At 42.0% G+C, this 26,803-nt stretch overlaps 1 protein-coding gene across 3 annotated transcripts in view; it reads left to right on the plus strand.

Moving 5' to 3' along the window:
- The window catches only part of LOC114435918 (band 4.1-like protein 1), a 63,024-nt gene that overhangs the window by 32,412 nt on the left and 3,809 nt on the right, over nt 1-26,803 (plus strand). Inside the window, exons 2-24 of one of the 3 annotated variants that reach the window (XM_028405886.1) lie at nt 3,317-3,456; nt 3,901-4,062; nt 7,647-7,751; nt 11,310-11,352; nt 11,548-11,623; nt 12,001-12,219; nt 12,596-12,683; nt 12,782-12,934; nt 13,898-13,995; nt 14,226-14,401; nt 14,616-14,827; nt 15,172-15,207; nt 15,680-15,715; nt 16,505-16,654; nt 17,856-17,942; nt 18,150-19,532; nt 21,136-21,186; nt 22,541-22,900; nt 23,286-23,414; nt 25,506-25,562; nt 26,181-26,276; nt 26,470-26,550; nt 26,663-26,779. In XM_028405886.1, the coding sequence (XP_028261687.1) occupies nt 3,415-3,456; nt 3,901-4,062; nt 7,647-7,751; nt 11,310-11,352; nt 11,548-11,623; nt 12,001-12,219; nt 12,596-12,683; nt 12,782-12,934; nt 13,898-13,995; nt 14,226-14,401; nt 14,616-14,827; nt 15,172-15,207; nt 15,680-15,715; nt 16,505-16,654; nt 17,856-17,942; nt 18,150-19,532; nt 21,136-21,186; nt 22,541-22,900; nt 23,286-23,414; nt 25,506-25,562; nt 26,181-26,276; nt 26,470-26,550; nt 26,663-26,779 (3,957 nt within the window). In that variant the 5' untranslated portion in view covers nt 3,317-3,414. Of the gene's footprint in view, nt 1-3,316; nt 3,457-3,894; nt 4,063-7,646; nt 7,752-11,309; nt 11,353-11,547; nt 11,624-12,000; nt 12,220-12,595; nt 12,684-12,781; nt 12,935-13,897; nt 13,996-14,225; nt 14,402-14,615; nt 14,828-15,171; nt 15,208-15,679; nt 15,716-16,504; nt 16,655-17,855; nt 17,943-18,149; nt 19,533-21,135; nt 21,187-22,540; nt 22,901-23,285; nt 23,415-25,505; nt 25,563-26,180; nt 26,277-26,469; nt 26,551-26,662; nt 26,780-26,803 lie in introns of all 3 variants that reach the window. The other 2 variants (XM_028405885.1, XM_028405887.1) reach the window with 2 other exon arrangements.

The raw sequence follows: 26,803 nt of genomic DNA on the forward strand, positions 1-26,803 counted from the left end.
CTTAAAGACACTTTCTTCTCTGTCGGTGGGTTGATGGAGGTGATTGTGGGTAATGGTCTGTTACAGGAAATGAATGCATTTACAGGGCTTCACTGCCTCACTCTGTGGCATTAATCTGTGCTATTTTGCTAATGAATGCGATTTCATGAGAAGATGTCTCAATGAGGGACCTCATTTAGCACAAACTAACTTTGGATTATGTGATTTGTGTTCCAGCATGCATGCCTGTGCACAGGTACACAGAGGACTTTTTCATTACTGGCTGACATGAATCGAACAAAACTTCAAAGCAACAATAACTATCAATTCAGGTATTGTTAATAATGTGTCATGGTTGGCTGTGTGCATGTTCATATGTTCAGAGCGGAATGGCAAAAGGTGTCCTCTGTGGTGAGCAGAAGTGGTTTGACTGGAGCTGTTTTCAGATAATTTGTTGCTGTGAACTACAGCACAACTGAGAGATATATTCACACAAACGGCTGTAGATGTGTGCATTGTGTCATGTAGCCCAGATGGATGTTAAGTGAGGAGAGACATTAGCTTCTGTTTCTTTTGGACAGAATGAGGAAGTGTGCACCTGTAATGCACACAGGGGAAGCTCTCGTTATTTTCAGCTTGACTGAATCTGACTGGGAGGTGACTGTGATAACAGAAAGAAGATGGCAGGGCTGAGTGTTTACTTCCTTTCACCATCAGAAGACGATACCTGGCAGAGCTTTTCCTCTCCATTCAGAGAGTTTACTTGGCAGTCATATGTACAATTCAGTCAGTGATAGAAAATTGATTTTTCAACTTCTAACTTGGTACCCGGTAAGATCAGACAATGAGGGGGGGAATGAGGCCCTGAGCAGACATACCACACCACACTCACTATTGTCCCCAAGGAGGGGAATTCATTTCTGTCAAATCACTGTGATTGTAAGTAATGGGACCGTTGTGCTAGCACAAGGAGGAGGAGGAAGAAGAAAAAGAGGAAAAGGAGGGCTTCACACTCCTTTAACCACGTGCGTTATATCTAGGACCTTCTCTGTTTGGGAGTCATAAGCATGTTGTCTTTCCATTGAACCAGTGTGAACCGGTTGTGCTTTTGCCTTGGTCGTCAGTGGTGATCACCCACAATCCCCTGGTGCATATTATGTTGATGTGATTTGCTGCTCTTAGACCAAAGAGACCTTCAGGGTCAGATAGAGGCTGCATATTACACACAAGGTCCTTCAGTCTGTCTGGGGACCCCTATCTGATATCCAGGCATTATTTCTATATGCTGTGTTGAGCAGATTCCATTGAGAGTATTCACACATTATGCTTCCTGCCTTCCTTTGATAAAAGGTCACAGTAGAACATGTTCCAGGGTCATAAGCATCTTAATCATCATGTGGGAAATCTACGGAGTTAAACTGAGGAATAAAAAGCCTGTGCTTTGGGAGGTGATGAGCAGCGTCTTTATTTTTCTTGTGTATCATGAATTTTAGGGTGGCACGGTGGTGCAGTGGTTAGCACTGTTGCCTCACAGCAACACCTGGTTCGATTCTGACTGGAGTTTGCACGTCCTCCCTGTACCTGTGTGGGTGAATTTTAGGAGTAGAAAAATTGTCACTGCTGCATATTATTCACAGTAAAATCTCTGTTTTTTTGTGTCTTAAGAAGCTTCATTTTTAACTTAACGCCTTCCACTAACATTCACTACAGAGGAGAAAACCATTGTGGGGGATGCTGAGCTGTCTGTTTCTCCTTAATAGACGACAAAGCAAAGAACAATGTTTTGTGTTTTTAATTTTATTTTATTTTGCAACATGCACATAAAACCCATATTTGCTAACAAGACATTAAATATGCAGCTGCATTTCTCAGAAGAAAACACAAGTTAATACGCAAAAATATACTATGTGAACAAAATACTTCTCTTCTAAGCTCTGCGAACAAAATCTCAGACAAAAAAACCCCCAAAACAATTCACAGGGAGTGGATAAAACATTATGTAAAATTCATTTAAATGTCACCTTGTGTATACTTAATGGTAATGCTCCTACTCCTAGTGACTTTTATATCCTCTTTTTAAAGACGCTTGCTCGACACCTCTGTAATATCTATAAATACAAAAGGAACAGTAAGGTAACAGCTTTTGCCCACAGCTACCTCTGCAGTTCAGAAGTTAACACTCAAGATAAAATGTGTCGTACACTCAGGCAGGCTGTTTCCTCCTTGACTGTTTATGCTATGTTAAACTAAGCTGTCTGTAGGATAAAGTAGATTACCTTTACTGTATTGCATGGAAGTCAAAGATGATTGTCAGCTTTGTTATAAAACACGTCTGTAACTACTGAGATGACTGTGCAATATAGGCTCACTGCTCTGAACCACTGTTGTTCAGACACAAAGACGTGGTCTGCAGCCTGTCACCATGGATTGTTGTGTGTTCTCATGGATTTGACTAATTTGCATGTAAACCAGTTTTTGTTTTTAATTGTCTTTCATGTATTGCCTTTTTTATTATATATACTGTATATATTTTTGAGCATGCATCAGACTGCAAGAGAGCGTGTCTGCACAGAGGTGTGGCTTCTCATTAAAGAGGTCTGTGTTAAAAGACTAATTAATCCTCTCATAAGCTTCTCTTCACATGTACCAACAGTACACGCCTCTTTAAACTTACAAAACTGGCTGCTAACTGCTTTCACTTCAGCTGTGTTGTGATTATCTATCCACCCACACCTTTAACCTGCAGGTGAAGATAAGAGGCTCCGTCTCATTTCCAGGGACAATAATAAAATAATTCCACACTGATGACACATAATCAGTAGATACATGACACAAACAACTGCATGTCTTTGTGTCATTGTTTTGTTTACCTTGCATTCAGGCTTCATTTGATTAAAAGAAAGGCTCACACTGTACGTACTGCACTCCATTTCCAGTGCCTGCCTGTGGATGAGTGCTAGTGCTTCTCGCAGTTTTTAGTTTTAAATCACCACATATTCTGGTGGTAATGTCATTACATAATTCTTTGTGTGTATGTGGAAATGTTCTCCTAATGTTAGAGCTTGTCCTGTTTAAATAAATGATCATTATCTGGCTCAGTGTGGGATTTTATAATTAAAGAAAGTGTCCTTGATGGCAAGGTGAATCGTACCTGTGTAAATGGTGTTGTATCAAAAAAGTGCAGCTTCTAGAAAGTGGAATGACTGTCTGAGCCTTTTTTAATCACTGAAAAAGAAGAGCATACAACTTCCTTTTAAAGTGACACTGAAGAGATGGTTCTAGTCTTCTGAGATGTGTGTTATCACTAATTTAAATACATGTGTCCCTTTTTTTGCAGGTTGGTGTTTTTTGTTGAAGCGACAGAGGCAGGCCCTGAGGCAGAGGTGAAGAAAACAAGCAAGGAGTCCTCCCAGGCAGCAGAGTGCAGCAGTGAGAATGCAGGACTCAGCCTCTGATAGCAAGATGGCGGCAAAACAGGTGAGTATGATGAGGATTAATAAACAAGACAGACACTGAGTTTCCGTTTCCTGCACTAAATAGACTATATAAATAAGTGTTATGTCAACCATATTTGACTTATTTTGCTCTTCATCAGTCTGATCAAGTCATATAACGTAGTAAAAGGCAGTTAGTGAGTGTCATTTAGTTAGCATTTATTACACATAGTAAGTTAAGCCTGCTCTTGTTCACGTCACTGCAATCCTCTGTCCTGAAGGGATAATATAAAAGTGTGTAAGTAAGTGTAAAAGTGTTAGTATTATAATTAGAGCATAATAATTTAAAACTTAATTGTCTCACCTTAAGATGCTGCCCTGACACTGGTGCAATAGTTTGAAAAATCCTCTCCATTACCTAGAAGAAGTGGCTGAATCTATCAGTGTGTGCAGTGGCTGTTTTTTGTCTTTCTATACAAAGGAGCAGAACTCCAAGCATTTTGATGAACACAAAGAAGCAGATGACACCTCTGAGAAGACGTCCCCAAACAAGAACCTCAAATCTCCTCAGAAAGGCTCTAAACGACTTAAAACGGTCCCCTTCAAAGTCACTCTGCTGGATTCCTCCGAGTTTGAAGGAGAAATTGAGGTATGAACAATACAAAGCATTAGCATGTTTTCTGGAATACGATATAAGATGCTTTGAGCAAAGCATTGTACAAAACAGTGTTCTCTTATTTTTTCTTTTGTTATTTTCCTCTGTGGGCAGTTGTGTATGTTTTTTGTGTAGTGCTGGATAAAAGAGGCAGAGAGAATAAAAAACAGAGGGCACCATGCTGAGCGCTCACCAGGGGTCGAAGCTAAAGAAATGTCACATTTCTGTAATGTAACCACAAAAAAACAGCGCATGAATCAAAGTCTTCATTTCACACAATATATGTCTTGTCATTTTTCCAGCACTGAAAAGCATGTCTCACCTGCTGAGAAGGAAAACTAAAAGCATGCATGGATGCATGTCCATTTCCACAGCATTAGGTTGAAGAGTTTGTGACACATCTGGTAGAAGTGGTCTGTCATTTATTTTTTTCTGAAACACTGCAGTAAGAAAACATACACTTTTCACAATCTGTGGGGATACACAGATTGTGAAAAGACAACATACATGTTTCGACTGCTTCCTGCAGTCTTCCTCAGAAGTCACGTGAGTTACCGGTGACGTGTCTGCCAGCTGATTTTATGCAGGTTGTGGTGCCATTCTCCCACCACTCCACTGTCCTGAGGAGACCAGACTGCTGTCCCACACCTGGGACACAGTGCAGAAGAAGCTGGACTAAAGGTGGCGCTGTTCCCCTACTACCTGGAGTGGTGGGAGAATGGCGCCACAACCTTCATAAAATCAGCTGGCAGACACGCCGGTAACATCACATGACTTCTGAGGAAGACTGCAGGAAGCAGTCGAAACATGTAGAGTCAAGGTAAAAAAACACAAAAACACTGGTCTGATTGAAAGGAATACTCTTATAGTTAAAAAGGTGAAGACCAAATGAACCTTGTTGAAATAGTATGGATCAAAGCACAGTGAGCATTAATGACTTTGGATTTTCACATAAGCAGAGAAGCAACAGTTTTCATTTTAAGTTTTCTTATCAGCAATAAAAATCATTGAATTTGTGTTAACTTGTTTATATTCTTGCTTAAATTTTTTTTTGTTTTGTTTTCTGCTATCTACTGCTGTCTATTTTTACACTTTGGCTTTGTACAAATTAAACTTTATGTTCCATGTTGATTTTGTAACCTTTGAAATGAAACCTAACAGAAAAAGTTAATGGATTACATTTCGAATAAAATCCATTTATCATATTGTAATTTCATCAATTCAAAAATAGGATTGAAATTTTTAGTTTTGCATTGAGATTATTGTCAAAAATATGCCATCCTGATTGGTCCCCTTTCACAGTGAAAGCCCTCAGCACAGACCACTAACTGGCTGTTAAGAAATCTATACTTATTATGTGATTTCAAGTCAGGTGCAGCCAAGGAGAAAATAGAAGCAATGTTATTATGAGCCACCCCTTAGGATACTTATGCACAATTGCATGAACGTTTGTGTGTGTGCTTTTTATCTGCTGGTGTGTGTCTGTGTGTGTGTGGTAAGACTATCAGGAATGCTATGCTTGCACCATCCTCTCCTTCAGCACAGTGAAAACATTCTGAAATACATTTGGGCATTTACCGCACTACAACAATAGTTGGCTTTATGGTTATAAAAGCTTTCATGTCTTAAGTGCTCCTGCTGAATATTCGCCTGCCCTCTCAGCTAAGACTGTAACAGCCAGAGAAGGACGCATAAAGCTGCCTGTTGCCAGTCCCTGTTTTTAAAATTCTAGTTTGGTGAGGGCTTCAGGTCATGTATCAGTTTGCTCCTGCTTCCTGTTTCTAATTGCTGGGGTCGAGCTGCATGCCTGCCATATCTGAACCTCCCTCATGCTTCCAGGAGTTGATAATAACAGTGTTGTGAGGAGTCAGTTCATGCATTCTGCAGCACTCTGCTGGAGGAGGAGTTGTATTCATGGGCTAATTAAGTCTCTTGTCATGGATGCAGGGCTCAGCCTCCACGCCTTCTTCAGGGAGGAAAGGAGGCGCCGTGCCCTTACCCACTTCTCTTGCCCAGAGCCTCCCACTCATGCAGGGTCATGTCTGGCTGGCCTGATATGTTGAACAGTGCTGTTTTAGGATTGAATTGGGTGCTGTCTTTTCACTCTGACAGGATTGTGTCTTTGGTTTTACTGTGTCCACTCAGGTGACAACACCTTATTTTACAGATGAATGTTTAAACCAAATAGTCTGAATCACCACAGTCATGGCTTATTAGGAATCCAAATGCTAATTTGGTCATTTAATTATATCAGATGTCACACTGCATGATGTTGCTGTACCTACACTACCCTGTGTTGGGACTCAGACTGACATAATGAGAGCTTATGAGCAGGAATGCTCCAACATTCTTTTGCAGAAACACTCTTCCAGCCAAAAACCCTGAGATTAAAAACAAGACAGGAGAGGGAAAACTCAGGATCTGTTTCCCCGGCAACTGCTTCCCTTATCGTCCTTATCATCTTGTCACCTCACAAACGTACTATATAGGCTTATGGTACTATGTGTGAAAAACTAAAACTGTGTACAGTATGTGTCATAATTGTAATATTATAATATAATATCACTTACAGTATATTATAATCATAAGGGTCACATTGTACACATGTTGCTTCAGTCTTTCAAAGCATCGCAAAAATAGAAATATCTACCACAACTTTTTGTTTTGTAAATATCAAAAAATGAACACAACCAGGACATCTACACAGCCCATCCAACAGGATATTAAAATTAGGGAGCATGTTTGCATCATTGTTCATCTGTAGCCATGGCAATACTGGTTGGTGGATCCACATTTGAGTCTAGACTGACAGTTCTCATCAACTATTGGGTAGACTGTCATGACATCAGTTTTCAGAAGAAGATGAGGTGGCCTTAGGATTTGAGTGTAATTTATAACTATTTAACATGTATGTGACGGATTGAGACACAAGTTTGTTCCTCAAAGGATAGGATAGGATGAAGAAACCCACCTGTTTATAACTATAGCATGCTAATGTTAGGATTAGCTGCTGAACATTTGCTGGACATCAGCACTGTGTCACTGTAATTGTGAGTGTTAGCCTACTGATTTTTTTATTTAGCTGAAAGTCATATTTCCCACCTGTTCCATCATTTGTTTCTGATATATAATGAATATCACAACCAAATCTACCATGCCATAAGTCAATAGCTCGCTGCACTCTAGTGAAAATGGTTTCTTCAGCTTATTGCTGAACCTTTCTTTTGAATGCGTAAATGTAAACTGGTCATTTCAGTATAAAGGAAAGCATATGAAATAACGAAACAACGCCTTGACTTCTATCATTGTCAGATGACACCTCTGCCTTCTGCTGAGGGCAATCTTCCACAGCTATTCACAGTGTATTTTGACTTTTCAAGGGTTTGATTCATAGTAAATGTGGCAAAACACCAAATGGCTGAGAGTTTTATTGAATTAAAAGCAGAAAACCTTAAAAAGCCCAGCTGTCTAATGGGCTCAGATGCTGTATTTTTGTTAATAAAACTTAGTTTAATGCAATATTTCCTCTGCTGACCTTTTTTTTTAACTCTTCTGTGTCGTGTTGTTTGTCTTTGCAGAAACACTCTAAAGGACAGACCCTGATGGACATGGTGTGTGAGCACCTTAACTTACTGGAGAAGGACTACTTTGGTCTGACCTTTGCCGACACAGACAGCCAGAAGGTCAGTGAATTGTGTACCACAACAAGCCCATGGGACGGTTCAGCGCATAAACATGGAACTCACTGAAGAATTTGTATTCTGCTCACTTGTTGGTTGGGTCAGTGCTCTCAGGGACGCACAATCCATCATTCAAAGATGAATGGAAACTGGAAATTTCCATGCTCAGTCTGGGCTGTACAAAAAGCATTTGAATAACTTGTGCAGTTGGTAAAGGGATGAAACAATGTCAGACCTTCTCTTTAAAAGATGCAAATGTGAAATGTAGTCACAAAAATATCTGTCAGTGGCAGAGCGACTAAAGAGGCAGAGATAAATTCAATGGTTAAGTAAAACCTCAAAAGACTGATGCTACAATTAATGAAACTAAGACAAATTATTTTAGAGCAATGGAGGGCAAGAAGCTACATCAGCATGAAAGCCTCAGTGTGGCTAAAATTCAGGTTTTGCTTAAAGTGAAAGCAAAAATGACATGTGGTTACATTTTGCACAAAAGTCCACAAATGGAGGTGGAAAGTCCACCTGTGCTCAGGATCAGGCATTCAAGTAACTTGGTTGGTTTGTGTGAAAACAGGCGCATAACCAACTTTACCAACACTTATATTACCTGTCTGCTTCTTGGCCATTTTCATGGCTTACTGTGGTGACAAATTGTGCCCTAAAACATATTTAAAGGTAGGGTAGGAGATTTTAGTCTGATTCACTTTTTGTTAAATTAGTGTAACTTCTCTTTACAATCCGATAGCAACCAATTAGTTCGGCAGTTTCGCTTTAAAACGAAGAATATTAATCATCTGTGGAAGGTATAAAACGCTAAAATCATCAGCCAATCCTACGAGGTGCCCCTGCGCGTAGAGTTGGCTGGTTGTCACTCTCTTCCTGCTCTGCGCGCACCAGAGAGGTATGTGCATGATGGCCGAAGTCACAGACTGGTTGGGAGGCGTGGCTTCAGGGTGAGCTCCGAGAGAAAGGGGCTTGTGTTTACTTTCAAAATCTGGCTGACCCTCACTGAGTTTTCAAAATCTCCTACCCTACCTTTAAGGTTCCCCTTTATGACTTAATTATATAGTTATTAGTGAATTCAGACTCCTTATTTAGGAAACTAAATGCATGCGTCACTGCTGCATTGAAGACTGTTGACCTCCATTTATGGGGCGCTTACACTACTGCTCTGTGAAGTGAGCTATTGGGACACTGTTTTGGGACACTACCTACATGGTTAAACACTGCTGCAGACAAATAACACATTATTATTTTAGTAATTTTAGTAAACTGATTCTCAGTTGACTCAGTCCCTTGACTTTTGTCTGACTTTGTCAGGAGCAGGTTCTTTGATTCTTTGGTCATCTGAGGTTTAATTATTTCTGCTCATTTTGACATTTTAAAAAGACTAAAAATGTTTCAGTCTGATTCTTGTTGCGCTGTTGGTGCACAGAGCAGGATCATTACAATCATGTAATTGACACTGAGCTGATGGGTCCTTTAGCTGTCAGCTCACGTTAAAGCTCTGTGTTTGATGTGGGCTGAGTTTTGATTGATGTGAGCCTCCCAGAGGGCAGGACTGTGATTGCACAACAGGTTACAGAGGAACGTCCTGCGTTTTGAAGATAGGAAAGATGACAAGACCAAGTCAGCTCACATGCTGTGACTTGATGGCTGTGGCTGTGGATCAGGCATTTCGGCCCACACAGACAGGTGTTTGTGAGGTAAACAGACACAAAGTCCAAATATGTTGCTCTCTATCAATTTAGGTAAGGCAGCAGCACTGATCAATATGACCTTCTCATCAAAAATAAGCTTATCAGGGTGCAGCTTGAGCCGACTGTCTGGGGTCGCCGCTGATTGGTAGACCAGAAGAATTGAAATGTCGCTTCAGATGTCCTTTCTCTGTCTCAGCTGTGGTAACGAAAATTTAATCTTTGCTCTTCAGGAGAACATTTATTCTGTGTGATTGCTTTATGAACTAGATTAGAACAAGCAAAAGCCCAGCCTTGAATAGCCAGTGATTAAAAGCAAATCAGTAAATCCTTTTTCTAAAAACTAATTGGGTGCTCTTTGCCCTTAGCTGATATAAGATAGATCCAGGGAGACAATAAATGCCCGTGGCTGTTTTAAGTCTTTAGCAGCCTGATTAAAGATCTAGGGGAGACTGAGACTTTGCCTTTACACACACACACACACACAGAAATACACTAAGATGTCATCACGATGGGAGGATTGCACTGTGCTGTATCACTCTTTCATGCTCATAGGTCCACTGAGGTAAGCGGCAAAAAAGACTGTCATTCATTAATGAGCTGCTACTGTGCGGTATTCAGGTTAGTGAAGATCACTGTCGGCTCTCTGCCCCACAGGTTTCCACCCAGCAGGCACATGCTCACATAGTAACAACTAAATTAATACCTGCTAGAATAAAACTTTTGTCTGCTTATACCATCATTATCACATTCATATTCCAGACCCTGATGGTGCAGATTGTGTCTCTGGCATCACTATGAGGCTTACGATATTAATTTTCAGTGAATTTTGTTGGATGGACTGGAGCGAAACTGGCTCAGACTTGGTTTTGAGTGAGATGTATTTTGGGAGGACAGCAGGAATTTTGGTGCAGATGTTGTTATGATTGTCATCATTCAATGACATCTGTTAGCATCACCAGTTCGACATTTTCTGTAAAACAGATATCGACATTATTCTCTTTAGATATGGTTTTGTGTGTTTCATTGTAGCAAATGTTACAAACAAGATGTATGTATTTTTTTATGTTTTCAAAATTTGTGCGATCATAAACACACAAATATCAGCATCCTGGAAACAAGTACTAGCAGCCACGTGTGTGTTGAGGTGTGATGATAGCCTATGGGTCTGACAGGGAGTGCTTGTGTTTTCCTTACAAATAGCAAGAATCATCTAACATAATAACTACTACTTCTCCTAAGATCCTCAACAGGTTGTTGTTTTTCCTGTTCATCATTATTCATAGAAATATATGCATGTGCTCAAATCATAGCGTTGTGTGCTTGTAAGACAGATATCCAGTAGATTTGCTATGTTACAGAGTGTAGCTCGATGAGCTCTAGTAAAAGAAATGATGGACCAGGTGAAATATCAGGTTGACTAAGACACATTTGTAACAAGCGGTTGTGTTATGTTGGGGATAACATACTACTCTCCCGCTGCCATCTGTGTGTTGCTGTGCCTCAAAACAGCCTGATTTACAGCTGCTGCCTCAAGTGAGTCCACATGAGCTGCACCAATGACAATGCAGCCAAATCAGAAAAACGGTCCCTGTTGAAGTCAGTGACATGGTTCACTGCACGATCAGATGTTGTGAGATCAGATAACAGTCTGACAGTGATTTTGCTGCACAATGAACATGCTTGAGTGAAATCTGCTCTCTGCATGTTTGAGAGGCTCAGCAGGGGAGGGATCGGCTTCTTTACCATATGGAGAGGCTTTCATTAGGAACACTGAAGGCAATTAGAGCAAATTGTGACACCGGGGTGCACATTAGCCATGTTTCCAGTCTGCCCTGTGTGAATTTGGCCTTCTGTCTTTCAGAACTGGTTGGACCCCTCCAAAGAGATCAAGAAGCAGATGCGCAGTGAGTCTTTCTTCCAAGTAGCTGCAGTAAATGAATATTTAAAATTTCACTTGGTGAAGACATAAAGTCAGATTTATTGAGAGCTACACTACAAATGTTTTGTTCATCTTTAAGACACAATTTCAACACAAACTTCTAATTAACTTTATATTTTACTGTATGTAGCTTCAGGCTCTAATTGTAATCTCTCCTCAGACTCTCCATGGCACCTTGCCTTTGCTGTGAAGTTCTACCCTCCAGACCCATCCCAGCTTACAGAGGATATTACCAGGTAGAATGCACACACACACACACACACACATTTCTACATTATTAAGAGTTGTAGCCCCTGTGGCTGTGCTGTCAGATGCTCTTAATATAAGTTAATCAAAGGAGAAATTGCTTACACATGTCAGCTCTGCAGATGAGTTCCCCTCTTTATTTTCCCTATGATGTGTGTTTACATAAAAGTAATGTAACAATTCTCATGGCATATTTGCCTCACGTCAAAGCAACCCAAATCCCTATCTCCTTTTCAAGGATTACCCCTGGAATGCTACTAACTGCCATGGATTATCTATGCTGAATACTTGTCGGAGCTTGCGTTGGCTCAGGCTTGTTTGACTGTCAACACTCCCTCTTTTCCTTCCCCTTTGTCTCATCTGACAGATACTACCTGTGTCTGCAGTTGAGGGATGACATGCTGTCAGGTCGACTGCCGTGCTCGTTCGTCACTCACGCCCTCCTGGGCTCCTACACTGTTCAAGCCGAGCTGGGAGACTACGACCAAGACGAACACGGCTCAGACTATGTCAGCGATATCCGCTTTGCCCCCAATCAGACTCGTGAGCTGGAGGAGAGGGTGATGGAACTTCATCGAAACTACAAGTACTGGACACACTGTTGTTCAAATCAGATTTGAATGTAACCATACATCTCGAAAATGATAGGCTGATGAGTTTTCCCTTGTATTGAAACACTTCATCACGCGCATGGCTGATAGATGCCGTCACATTAGCGTACCATCTGCCAGTGAGATGTACACCAATGTGAGAACACTTCCCCAGTTAGCAGAGAGCTCACCACGCTCCGACTTGGCTTGCAGCCAAAGATAATGCTTGAGGGGATGGAGAGGAGGAATTTTAGAAGTAAAAATATAAACCAATGTACCAGGTTAATTCTGCTCCCAGTGTGAAAGATGTTCTGCTTCCTACTTAAGTAGGCCTGTTGAAGTTGGTTACAGACCTTGTTTTCCTGCCTGTAGGGGTATGACTCCAGCAGAGGCCGAAATAAACTTCTTGGAGAATGCGAAGAAATTGTCCATGTATGGAGTAGACCTCCATCATGCTAAGGTTGGCTGTGTCCAGAGATATTTTAATTTTCATGAACTTGGGCTTCAGGAACTCCTACAGTGTTGCTCATGAATAATTACTCCCTGTGTTTGCTGCAGGATTCTGAAGGGATTGAAATAATGCTGGGTGTCTGTGCCAACGGCCTGCTGATTTACCGTGATAGGCTGAGGATCAACCGATTCGCCTGGCCAAAGATCCTCAAGATTTCATATAAACGGAGCAACTTTTACATCAAGATAAGACCTGGCGAGGTATGCAAAGTGGGGAAGGCTAATTAAAAGGACCATCACTCTTTATCTCTCTATACAGTTTGTGGTTGTGAGGCGTCACACAGGCAGGTACAGTCTGGTGTGGAGATTGGATGATGTTGATATTATTAAGCATGCCCAGTTTCCCAATTACACCGCTAAAACTGACTGAATTCATAGCATGAAGACTTCAACTGGTACACCGTGCTGCCTAATCTTTTGTGCCACATATATAAAATTATTGTACTATTCAATTTGTTTGTAATACACAGATGAAACAGAATAATTAAAAATGATACCCTGTTGTTACAGAATGAGCTCTTACTGAAATAAATATGTGTGTATATGTAAACTAACATCAGCATTTCACTGCCAGATACCTTCTGCTTAGCTCCTCTGTGCAGTGAGGTCTATATTTTGGCGCTCCATGCTGCATTGTGCTGCACGGCGCTGCAGCTTATCCTCCATGCTGAGCCTCAGTGAGTCAGGCTGTCTGGGTTAGACCCAGTCAAGTGACAGAGCCGCACAGTGAGCCTGTGATGGAGCCAAATAAAGGACTCCTTCAAGAGAGCTGCCACAGCTGCAGCCACAGTCAGAACAGAGGGATAAAGAGTGTAAATATAGAGCCATGAAATAGTTTTTCACCCCTTTGCTCCCAGCGTCTGAAAACTGGATGCTATCGTTACCACTGTAGCTCTGCTCCTTTCTGTCCACTCTGCAGACTGTGTTCAAATTGTGTTTGCATTGATGTAGAAATAGTAGCTGTTTAGGCAAGCACAAAGCAAAGGCTGTTTATATTGATTGGGTTCTGTGTCCATGCAGGTACAAGATGTCAAATATTTATAGATTTTTTTTAATAAAGGCATTGCATTTTAAATTTCAGTCTGCAAAAAGTACAAAGCAGAATGAACACACTGCTGCTGCTCCCACCGCCTCATTCTTCTTCTATTGTTCTCTTTCGTTCAGTATGAGCAATTTGAAAGTACAATCGGCTTTAAGCTTCCAAACCACAGAGCTGCCAAGAGGCTGTGGAAGGTCTGCATTGAGCATCACACCTTCTTCCGGTAAGAATTGATTCACTTTTCTGTTCAGTGCCCATTGAGGCAAACCAAACATTTCCTCTCATAGAGCTTCATTAGCTGCAGCCACCCTCAGGCTATTATCAGGGCCATATTAGCTTTGCTAGTGACCTCATGATGAAACCTGATTCAGCATTTCAGACACAAACTAAAAGGTAAAAGGCAGTCACATTGTTTGAACTTTTATTTGCTAGTTCCTGTTTGTGTTTCCCCAGGTTGGTGTCTCCAGAACCTCCTCCTAAGGGTTTCTTGGTGATGGGTTCAAAGTTTCGATACAGTGGGAGGACACAGGCTCAAACCAGGCAGGCCAGTGCCCTTATAGACCGGCCAGCTCCTCACTTTGAGCGCTCCACCAGCAAGAGGTACCTGCTGTCCAGGAGCTTGGATGGAGGTGAGAGCAACAGTAGTAATCAGTACAAATATGTCTTTTTGAATTTATACACAATGTTTTTTATTATTATTTTAATTTTCTGAAAGGTCATTCAACTTTGACTTTTAAAGAAAAAGTTGGACATTTAGTTGTACTTCTCAAACTATGCTGAAGACACACATGAGTTGAGCTCCTGACATGGTTGTTATAATAGTTCCTCTTCTCTGACGAGCAGAGTTCTCCCGGCCGGTATCGTCCATGTGTGAGAACCATGACAGCCTGTCCCACCGCAGCATCAGTGAACAGCGACGTCTCCGCAACCCCTCTGTGGACGAACAGGAGACTGAGCTGGAGCCCAGTCTGGAACAGGACGAGGAGGAAAAAGAGCAGGACCAGGAGACGGACCAGGATGGAAATGTAACTCCCAGCAGAAAGAAAGAGATCGTGGTAGGGATCCTGATGTCCTTCATGGGTTTGTTTTAATTTGTGGAAAGAGCAGGGACGGCAGGAGTGAGGAGGTGAAGAGGTGCAGTGCAAGCTCCTCAGGCCTTTTCAGGTTTATCTAGCAGGGGCATAACACTGTAGTGGCTTTAGTGGATTTAGCATTTACTAACTCTTCTCCTTTCACTCCTATTCACTTAGGCTTACATGCTTATAGTGCACTGCTCATAAACCCCACTAACAGCTTTACAGTAGTTAACCCTCTTTCATTTTGCTGAGAAATGCAAACTCGAGCGTAGCGTTCTGTTGCTAACATGCTTTTTCTATTTTTAACTCTTGCTGGCGATAAGGAGGAGGCTGGGTCAGCAGTTGACAGTAAACAGGAGGTATTTGCTGGTCTCTGTCTGTGTCCACACATCATGGTTATATTGTTGTCCCTCATCCTCTCTGCTGATCTTCCTCTGTACAGTAACTGTCACCGCAGCCATCACAGAAAACACTGTGTTGCATTGCACCACATAAACAAGTGATGCTGCATAAGTTGTGTGTTATTTGTCACAGTGTAACATCCCAACAAACATTTGACAGACAGTGTGTACAGCACTCAAAATGGCCAATAATATCAGTCAAATTCCAAAAATGTCTGCTGGGATGTTTTTGAAATAATATCATAATCTTAGGCATGGTATGAAGTAGCCAAATCCATCGTTTCGGTCTGTCTGTCAGTCTGTCTGCCTGTCCTCTTATTGACCTACCCCCTTGTCTCTGCATCTGAACCTTGTTCCTGCACTCTCTTCCCCTGCACTCCTCACTTCTGACTCATTTGCCCATTCTCCTGCCCCAACTCTGCTGTCTCAGTTGGACCAGGAGACCACTCCTCGTCACAAACAGGAGGTACAGATTCCTGCGTTCGGCTCTTGTGCTTTTGCTTGTGTGTGCAGCTAATTCATTGCGTCTTTAGAGGATTGTAGTGATTCAGACATGTCTGCATTCACCGCTTTCGAGCAACTGTAATATTGAAAAATATATATACAGCAGTACTAGAGACTTTCTGATGACAAGTCTCTAGTACTGCTGTTGAAGAAAGAGAGCGACCATTCTCCTTTCCTACTTAAGTGTCTGAAAAGTATCTGTGCATGTTTTCTGTCCATTAGGGGAAGTGCTCAGCTGCTTTACTAAAGTGGATATCCTAGGACAGACTCTCTTCCACGAGTCCTTTTTTAGTGTAGCAGTACCACTTAATATTGTAAATAATAACTGAATAACACTATCCACTACAGTATATATAACATTCAGGTAACGTGGGACACCTGTGTACCACATATCTGTATTAAATATATTATATTAATACCTTATATTGTTATGAAAGCAAAATTCCACATCACTCCAGTCCTCCAATCTCTCTCATTCATTTGATAATTTTTCCACCAATGTTCTTGTGATTTCACTTGTATCAGTCCTCTTTAGTTTCTCAGATGTGTCCATGTTATATCTGAGGTATCCTCCTTCATATAAGCACTTGTCTTTGCATTCTCTCCAGTGTATATGCAGCATTATCTCATAGCATGTTGGGTTGAGCGTAGCAGATATGTTGATGTGAGCAGTGATGTTGATGTGATACTGACAGATCATTCTTTTCCTCCTTCTGTCTCGTTTTTCCTTGTGCCGCCGGCCCTCATACAGTTTCTGGATAAGTCACAGGATGTCTTGCTGAAGCACCAGGCCAGCATCAACGAGCTGAAGAGAGCCCTGAGGGAGCCCAACAGCAAGCTGATGAACCGCGAGAAGCGTCTGTCAGCAACCTCGCCGACTGGCACACCAGAGAAGAAGGCTGTGAGTAGAAGCTGGTGGGGGTTGGTGGTGGCAAAGGGGAGGGGGTGCGGGCTGAGATGGAGTCCGGAGGGCTTTCAAGTCCATTATGGTCAATATCAAATTCAGTGACCTCTGATGGTTGACATTCCATTAAAGTGCATTGATATTACCATGGGAGCACTGTCATGTTAAATGTCTGACTCTAAACAACCCAGGACATATTTTAGGCACTTTTTAATGGCACTCAGTCAAAAGATAAGCTGTACCTTATGACTGTAAAAACATGATCATTAAGGGTAGTTAATGATGCAGGTATAAAACAGGTATCTACTGTGCAATGATATCACTGCTCACAGGAACAAACAGGTTTATTTTGAAACCTGCGTGTATAATGAAGTGCATTCTGGCTTTCTCTGGAGTACCGGGATAATTATGACAATATCTCTGAGGCACTTGAGTCACAAGATGACTGACAAGTAGCACAGAAGGAACCATCTTGATGAGATAAGATTGAAGATGCTTTTGAGATTTACTGAATGTGAGCCACTTGAAAAATTAATTATCAGTCATTTGATTGCTGAACAGTGACACTGTTTTCTTTATGCCACATCATACAATCTCTCAAGCTTTGATCACATTTTGGTAATTGGCATTTTGAATATTTAAGATTGGACTCTTAAGATAGTTCTGTCGTTGATGGTGCCTAAGTTGCCTTCAGACAATCTCTCATCTGCTGTCTGGCACAATCAGATTATGCTCATAGAATGTCAAATGTTGTCTGCAGATGAAAACGTTATCTGCTGCATGTGTCATCCAGAGGAGGAAGAGGAGGAGGAGGGGCAGGAGGGGGCATTATTCTGTTTGACTGACAGTCGAAGGCTGGGGAAGTCTGGCTGCTCTTGAGTGTTTCCAAGAGATTCACTTGAGCGCAGGTCTTTGATGTAGTTACAGGGGGGGAAATATTTGCATTGCAAATGTCTGCTGATTTGGGTTTGTGGATTTGGTGGCTGTCAGGTACATGAGATTGCATGTTTTTAGTCTGAAGTTCATTAAAAAGTTTCTACAGAATAACGTTAAGTCCTGTCAGCAGCGATTCTTTTTCCATTTTCTCCTTTTTCCAAACTGTGTGTCTCACTAATTCACTCCGTCATTTGAGTCTGAGCTCTAATGACTGTTCTTCCTTCTCTTTTAACCTTTCTCTTTTCTGCCTCGCGTTGGCCAGTTTGTGGGCCGAGCAGTGGGAAAGGACCCTGTTAACAGCCTCTCTGTTGAGGGTTTCGTCCAGAAGACTCTGGTGACTTCACCTGAGGTTGCACTTCTCTCTCTCTTCCTTTTTCATGTTACAATTTGTAGAATGTGGCCCTATGTCCACCTGCAATATTTGTATAAATTAAATCAGTATTGCAAGTTTACAACTTTTTTCTGTGCACTGTGATTGAAACCATTGTGTTATTTCATTTTTTTCAGCAGCTTTGCTTGGCCTGTCTAACTGTGTTTAATCTATACCAACATGTAGGGCTCTGAGGAGTGGGTATTGATTGAAAAACAAGAACCTTATCAGCAAGACCATGACTGGAAGGCAGAAGAAAAGAACAAATCTCTCACATCTGATTCTTCATGGGAGAAAAAGGAGCTGGAAAAAGAGATAAATATTACCAAGATGATACAGAAAGAGGTAACAGGGTATGAGAGAAAAGAAATGAAAAGCCATATTGATGAATTTCCATCAGCAAAATCCTCCAGAGAGGCAGACGTATGCTCTGAGCCTCGACGCTTTGTGGTTCAATTATCTGAGAACACAGATAAATCTCAAAATAAACCCTCTAACGCCTCAGACCCTGAGGCGAACAGTGATGTGGCCCCAGGCTCCCGCAACGTAAAGGAATGCACATCTTCCAAACCAAGGAAAAAGAGGAGACCCCAGAGCCTGAACCTGGGAATGCCCGCAGAGCACATCCACAGGAAGGGAAGCAGCGACTCTAGTGGAGAAGAAGACGAGGGCTCAGACTCAGACAACAATTCTGACAAAACACCTCAAAGAGGAGATCATTGTGAGTCTCCCCCAGTGGTGATGAAGAAAGATGATCAGGGATTAGGGAAGGATCAGTCAGTCAGGGTCTATAAAGAACAAGAGGATATATCAGTAGGAGAAAGCAGGGAGGTCTCCACCCAAGAAACAGAGCAGGTAAAGAAAAAAGTGAGCCAGGCTGGCACAACAGATATGGATTTAGGCTCAGTGAACGGACCTGGGAGGATGGAACATGATAGTTCATCAGCAGGTGTTAAAGCAGAGTGTGTGATGAAGGTGCGAGGGAAGGGCCTTATTGACAATAAAGAGCTAGCAGAGGTGAAACTTCGACAGGTCAGGACCCACGAGAGGAAGATCAGCAGTTCTGGAGGAGAGGATGTTGAGGGTTTCATGGGTGACAGAGGTCAGAGGACGTCTTTCCATCGGCTGTCAGGCAGCAACTACCAGTCAGAAATAACCCGAATCGTACCTCTCAAGCCAGAGAGGTCAAAGAGCGTGGCATGTAAGGATGAAAGGGATCGCACAGGGCCGGAGGAGCCCTGTGCGATGAGAAGAGAATACCGCTGGTCGGTGGGCTCTCCAGAAGGATCCTCAGACCTCAACTGGACTGACGTCTCCTCCTTCCATCCAGCATTCACAGCAGATCTGGAGGGTGTCCCTAAAACAGAACATCCAGATGATGGCTTTCAGTCTCCAAGAGGATTTAGTGAGAGTCAGTCATTTGGCTCAAAGATTTCAGCGCTTCCCAAAATGGCTCCCCCAGCCCCGCCGGTGAAAACACAGAAGGCCAGGGAGTCTGGACTAATACTGCGGAACAGCCGAAATGCCGGCAGGGAGCCGAGCCTGGACGCAGCCAAGAAGAGACACTCGGTAACTGTGCTTGGCATCTGCTATTCAGTCATTGGAAACAAAGCATGAGCTTCAGACAGACTCGCACGCCATTTTTCTTTTCTTTTCTTTTTTCCTACGTTTTCAGTGACTTGAAACACTCATCCATCCTACCTGTTGGTAGTGGTACTTCTGCTCCGTCAGTCAAAAAAGTTTGGACATGTTCTCATATGGCAACTCAATTTATCCACTGCAATCGCCCTGAACATGCACCCCACTGTTTGGCAAATCTGTACAGCTCAACACTGGCTGTGAAAGTTTAGAAGACAGAAATCAATATCTCATGTTTTAGTTGTTGGTTTATCTTCTCGTTCTCCAACTCCTGAGCCTTAAATTTCTTTCCCTCTCATGCTGTTCTGTCAGAGGGTGGCGAGGAAAGGAAGGCTCATGTTTTATCACTGGATGTTTTTCACATCTTCATGCTATTTGCAAACAGGAAATACAAAACGATTTATTGCATATGAATGTTACAAATTAAATCAGTCATTTGAGGAAGTGTTACTCTGTTAGAGAGAGCTATTATCTCCCAAAATTAGAGACAAATGGAGTATAGAATTGGTTTGTGCTGAGGTGATTGTGAAACTCTTAGAAAACATTAGGAACTGTTCCCGTGCTTCTTCACATGGCTGATAATAAATCAGCCCCATTTGGATAGAAGACCAGGCAGTGTTCTAAACACACTGGTTCCTCCTTACTGTGAAGCCCCAGCAGGCAGTGAGCAGACACACACCACAGCTCAGTGCCTGACAGTCAGATTTGCTGCTTTCATTTCACTGTTGGTATCAGTGGGAGCTTGCACGCGTTTGCACACTGGAATGAAAGGAATTTGAAGTGAATAGACATGACAGCTTTCATCATTTCCCACCTTTTCATCTCAGTCAAGCTCTTGCATCCATTGGATTAAACAGGCATGAGAAGAGCTGTTGTGAACACACTTCAATAACGAGTGACAATCATATCAAGATCTGATTGAACTCAGGTAGTGTGGGAAACCATAGGTGCTCCTCCAAACATGTGGACCCACTCATTTTGACAGAAACACAACAGTATCTGACAGTTTGTGAACAGATGTACAGCAGTGTTTCCATCCTGTCGTAGAAACCAGCTGCATGATTCTCTTGTCCTGCCTTTGAAGCGGCTGCAGATGTTGCCTTTGTGTGATGTTGTGTGTTACAGTGAGCTCACCTTTCTGTCCGCCGTGTGCTGTGTTACTGTAAACTAATGCTTGAAATTTGTGCCTGGATCCATTTGGACCTGACTGGGTCTGAAAAGAGCCAGCAGGCAAAGAGTGGACTGGCTGAATTTCTCACCTAAACTTGGGTTTGAGCTACTAAAATATCAAATTACTGATTTGGTAGATATGAGAACTTAGTTTTGCTTTGCTCATAGTTGGAATCTCAGTCACCCACCAGGATCCCAGTTTAGGTTTGCATTGAAATATCTTGTTCTCAGGCTCTGATTAAGTACTGTTAGGATGGGTGTGTGTGTGTGATTGTGTGTGTGGGGGTCTGTCAGTACGCTGTCCACTTCAGCTTGTGCTAACTTACAGTTCCCCCTCTGCTCTTTCCTCTGCTTCCCCCTGCAGGAGCCCGTCTCCACTCCTGCTATATATGAAGAGCCATTTGCTGACTTTAAGGTTGTTCTTTTGTAATTAAACCCCACCTTTATGTGCTCCACCAATCTCCTATTTTCCTCTTTCATGGCTAAAATGCATGGCTTCTACCACACTAGCTTCTTCTGACCAAAACGCTATAGAGGATACTCATTCATCACTAGAGCCGGAATTGAATTGTTGTCATTTGGCATTGCTGGTATCATTTTTAGTTGTCTTATCAATCATAATAAAATATGATATTTATTTAAATACGCAATGAAGACACCACCACATACTAACCATCTCAGAGAATAACACAACTGCCCCGGCTGGGTTATCAAATTCATATTTTCAGTTTGTGAAAAACAAACAGACTTAAAGGTAGGGTAGGAGATTTCATTCTGATGCACTTTTTGTTAAATTAGTGTAACTTCTCTTTACAATCTGATAGCAACTGATTACTTCGGCAGTTTCGCTTTAAAACGAACAATATGAATCATCTGTGGAAGCTATAAAATCCTACGAGGTGTACCTGCGTGTATAGTTGGCTGGTTGGCTGCTCTCTTCCTGTTCTGCACGCATCAGAGAGGTATGTGCATGATGGCCGAAGTCACAGACTGGTTGGGAGGCGTGGCTTCGGGGTGAGCTCCGAGAGAACAGGGTTTACTTTCAAAATCTGGCTGACTCTCACTGAGTTTTCAAAATCTCCTACCCTACCTTTAATAAATGTAGAAATAGTACATACTGTACTTGCTGGAAGTTAAAATTGGTAAATGATGAAATAAATAAAAGTTAATGTCTGAGCTAACTGCTACATTTAGCACCACAAAAATGAGTTAAATTAGTTCAAGTTAGCTTGAAAGTTTGTAAAGTTGCTAAATTTTGTGAGTGTCCTGCTGAGACCCAGACAAGCCTCCAACAAAGTTTGTTTTCTCTGATTGGTTTGTCTGAAAGAAATAGCTTTGCTGCCAGAAGATGTGCTGCTGTGACAGATGGTTGCAATATTTAGTTTGGTGATCTGTGTTCATGTTCACTCCTGTTGGACCCGGAGCATCAGCAGTGCACTGTTTTGTTTCTGAATCAACTCTGGCTCCAGCTGGTATGAACCAGTAGCAGCTTTAGAGAATAGAAGTTTGTTTTGCATTTTTATCATAGCTAATAACTTCATTGGTCACATTTGACACCAAGTTGTTGCGCTGACCTGCATAAAAATTATTATTGGTGTTTCTTGGGGTTTTTTTTCTTTATGTACCTATGCATGCATGGCCTTTAGTTTGATCTTTTAAATCCACATAGCACACATATATTGGAGGATGCTCCCATTACATGTCGTCTCCGTCCAAATGACTTGTCATGTAATGTCAGAGCCCTGTCCCTGTGTCTGTACCTGCACCAGAAAGAGCTTGTGGAGCGGAGGCCTCAGCCGAGTGCAGCCTCTGAGGAAGAGCAGGAGCGGGACACGGTGGCCTGCATGAGGGAAACCCACCTGGGCATCGAGCGCAAGTGCTCCAGCATGACGGTGAGCTCCACGTCCAGCCTGGAGGCTGAGGTTGACTTCACCGTCATCACAGACTTGCACTCCGGCATGGACGACTTTTCTAAGGGCATGTCTGAGCTAGGAGAGAGGGAGCGGCAGCCGGAGGTGGGCCGGGAGGACTTTGAGGAGACCTCCAGGTTCTACTCTGCACGTCTAATGGGGTCCCGGAGCAAGTCCCCGATAGAGGAGAGGCTTCCTGTGGAGGGAGTGCATCATGAGGTAGTCAGATGAACGTATTCATCCTTCTTCATCATCATCATCTTCATCATCAACACACTGCCTGGACTCACCCTGCTGTTTTTATTTGACCATTGATTTTCTACATTTTGTTGATGTTTGTTGATTTGTATTTGAGTTAAGTTTTTTAAGCATTTTAGTTGTATCTGTGTTTTATATTTTGAATCCCCTGCTTTTTTACCATCATTTTTATGTTATCAAATCCAACAGTCTAATAAAAGAAAAACATTTTCTTTCTGTTACAGTGTTCATTTGCTTTGTTCTGAAAAATGTGCTGCTCCAGCGACAGACCTGAACCCTTCAGAGGATCACTTGCTCTTGAAGACCATTTGCTGCTGTTTGACTTTAGTATTTGTGTCTCACACAGCCTCCGGTGGCAAAGAAAGACGCCGCAGCTGTGAGTGTGGCCCACAAGCTGAAGAGTGCCGACAACAAGACGGAGATGCACACAAATGGGTCAGAAGTCCATGGCAACATCATGAATGTCTCACCACAGGTAATGACACAAACAGCATGTAAGCAAGAAGACAGAGAAAAACAAAACAACAACATTAGTAATATATCTATCATCTAAGATCATTACCACTTTACACTGTCAGCTATTTTTATAGTTAAATATTTAAACTTAAACTCATTTTTTAATTTTACATGTTACATGCCCCCTCTTGGCCAGTCACTTTCATCTCATCTTTCATCATTCGATTGCCTGTTATTTTTCTGTTTATGTATGTATGTATGTAAGTATGTATTTAAACCAAAAAAGAAGTTGTTAATGTTAATTATTGCATTCATGGTTCTGATAGGTGTGTTGTATACCTTCAGCCAGTGCTAACTTTTCTAGCTGAGCTAACCAGCCACTGACTCTAACGTGAAAATAAAAGTGTAGTTTTTAATAAGTATATTCATAGTTATACTATGAATTGGCTTGTACGATATTTGTATACAGACATACATTGTTGATACATTAATCACTGGTACAAAGAGCGTGTGAGGATAATAAGTGTGACAGGGACAGTTCCATCAGACTTAGGAGGAAGAATTTCACAAGGAACACTTGAGCCTCGATTGAAAGAAGAAGCATTTTCTTTGGGCTTCAGTGACATGACGGCTGTATTCCCCAGACAGGGGTGACATAATGGCATCATTATGGGGTGATTAAAGTATTGACAGTATATTAATGAGGATGATGAAAGCAGGTGCGAATCTCATTCATCTCCGGAGGCAGAGATTTGAGTGCAGGCTGGCTGTCCCACAGGTGCCTTATTAAAATGTAATCATCACTGAGCTCTTTTAGCCGTTCAGCTAATGGCGTGGATGAACTCAGGCAATGATGTGGTGGGTGGGGGGGGGTGGGGGCTTTTGAAGTGCCAGAGCAGCGCCGAGTCAAATTTTCAAAGATGTCGGAGGAGCCCGCTACAGTACAGTGTGTGTGTCTGTGTGTCTGTGTGTGTGTATCTGCAGCAGGATGACGTCATCTGTAGGCAGATAAGAGATCTCCAGCAGTGACACAGCACAGCCAGCAGAGGGAGACATGTCCTGCCTGTCTGTTAAGTCTCACAGCAGCAGCACAAAGGTTCAGCTGCTGCTCTGTGCCAGCTGTCTGCATGTTGCTGACAGGCTTTGAATTTTTAGCACTGCCACCGGATTATAGACAAATTTGTTTTCGCTTACATACATAATTCATTGAGTGCAGTCATGAAAAAATAGGAGCATCCATTGTAAAGTACTTGCTGACATTTTTGTCACATTTGTGTTATAAACTGAGGTGATATGCTCAAAGCAGTTTATTTATTTACTTTTTTCTTTGTTTGTTTGCTATACTACTTCTTAAAATGGGCCGTACATCCCATTACAACTCTTAACCTAATGGATAATATAATTCCTAAATTATCTGTCAGTCCTATGATGAAATATCCATCAGCGTTCAGCCAATAGGATGGAGATATGGTCTAATGTGTTTCTCACTGTGTCCCCAGTGGATGCATAAAAAAATACCACTAGTGAGCCATCCTAAAGAGAGCATGTGCAGTGTGGAGGTCAGAAACGGCTGGCTTAGTTGCTGCCTGTTTGTTAATAGCAGTTAAAATGGCTTCATGTTTACTTCAATAGGGTAGAAAATATGTGAACATTACATTATTAGCATCACATTGACTTGTCATAGTAGTGAAATAAAGCTCATTAACAATGACTCCATCCATCAGTGGTCATGACAGTGAGCCAGCATGCAGAACACCAGGACGTTTGAACTAGCTCACCTGAAAGCTCTCTTACATGTCAAACTGTGTGCTGTGCAGGCCCTATTAGGTTTAACTACAGCCATTATTTCCCTGCTGGGACACGATCTGCACCAAAGGCCCCATGGTTGCGGTGTGACAACCACTGACCCAGGCTTTTAGGCATGATTGTGCTGTTGAAGCAAAAGTGTCCCATAAAACAAGGCACATGGGAAAATTAAGGAGACTTAAAACATCTTTATTTATCTTTAACTTTATGTCTAATTTTGTGTATTTTTAATTTCTTTTAATGCTTTTTATGGTTGCTTATTTTCAACAACTGCTAATAAGGACAACCTCTCTATCTCCTTCAGATCTATGAAGTCATCAGCCCCCAGACTCATGCTGCCCCTAAAGAAAATGGCTCCCCTGTAAGTACCTTTATAGAGGAAATACATCAGAGACTGTGTGTGTGTTACAGTGAAAAACTTCAGCCATTGTGGTGCTGCTTTCTACTTTTTCAGCCTCGACCTTTATATCATATCCTTCTAAAAAGGTGTAGGAATGAATAATGAAGTGACCCAAATGTTCTCAAGTCTCTGTTGGCTCACTGCTGCTGTTTGATGTCATGATGATGACTCACTTTAATGAAAAATAGACTCAGGATGTAAAGGCAGATAAATGCATCCCACAGTATCTAACAGACAAGATTTACTGAGTAATCACACTGTTTTTGTTTTGTTGCATGCTTGAATATTTTAGCTGTCATGTATAAAACTGGAGCAGCCATTACAGGAGACCTCTGTCTATTCTATTACCTATCCAGAGGCAGATGATGATGAGATGATGGTCGCTGTTAAAGGGCCAGTCTGCAATCATCTTACAGTGTGTGGCTTTGAAGTGTATAAAGACAATAAAACGTACATGCCTCAGGATTAGTTCCAGCGTTTACACTGACATTTCAGATGTGTGAAAGTTAAGTTCAGGAGCCCCCTTCCCCCCATGTTGTCTGTGAACATGTGTGACTTCCTCTAATGATTGTGCTGCAGGTAAAAGCAGACACCCAGGTGAGGGAGTCTGTTGTGTCCCCTCTGACCATCACCGCTGAAAGTGTCACCTCAGCAACCACAACACAAGTTACCAAGGTAACAACATGGAAAGATATTATTGTGAGAGGCACAATAATATCTTTCCTGATTTCCCTGATGGTTTCTGTATTAATGACAAGTATCTGCTGCACAAAACATGAAACATATAGATACATATAATAAAAACAAAGACATACTTGATGATGGCTTTTGTCATGTGATACATGTTAGCATCTCTGTGTGTTTACAGACTGTGAAAGGAGGCTACTCAGAGACCAGGATCGAGAAAAGGATCATAATCACAGGAGACGATGATGTGGACCAACATCAGGTAAGAAGAATTTTTGACATGCTGATACACTTCCTCTGTAGGTGTAATAAGTCACAAAGTACTAGAAGCCTCTATGTGGATTTATGAGCTGTGTGTGTTTTTATGTCCCCAGGCGCTCGCCATGGCGATCCAGGAGGCTAAGCAGCAGCATCCTGACATGTTGGTGACAAAAGCAGTGGTTATCAGGGAAACAGAGTCTCCCACTGAGGAGCTACAGCAGAAAACAGAGGTAAATGACAGGCTGTGTGTGTGT

The sequence above is a fragment of the Parambassis ranga genome, chromosome 5, assembly GCF_900634625.1.
Source record: "Parambassis ranga chromosome 5, fParRan2.1, whole genome shotgun sequence".
NCBI classification, from domain to species: Eukaryota; Metazoa; Chordata; class Actinopteri; family Ambassidae; genus Parambassis; species Parambassis ranga.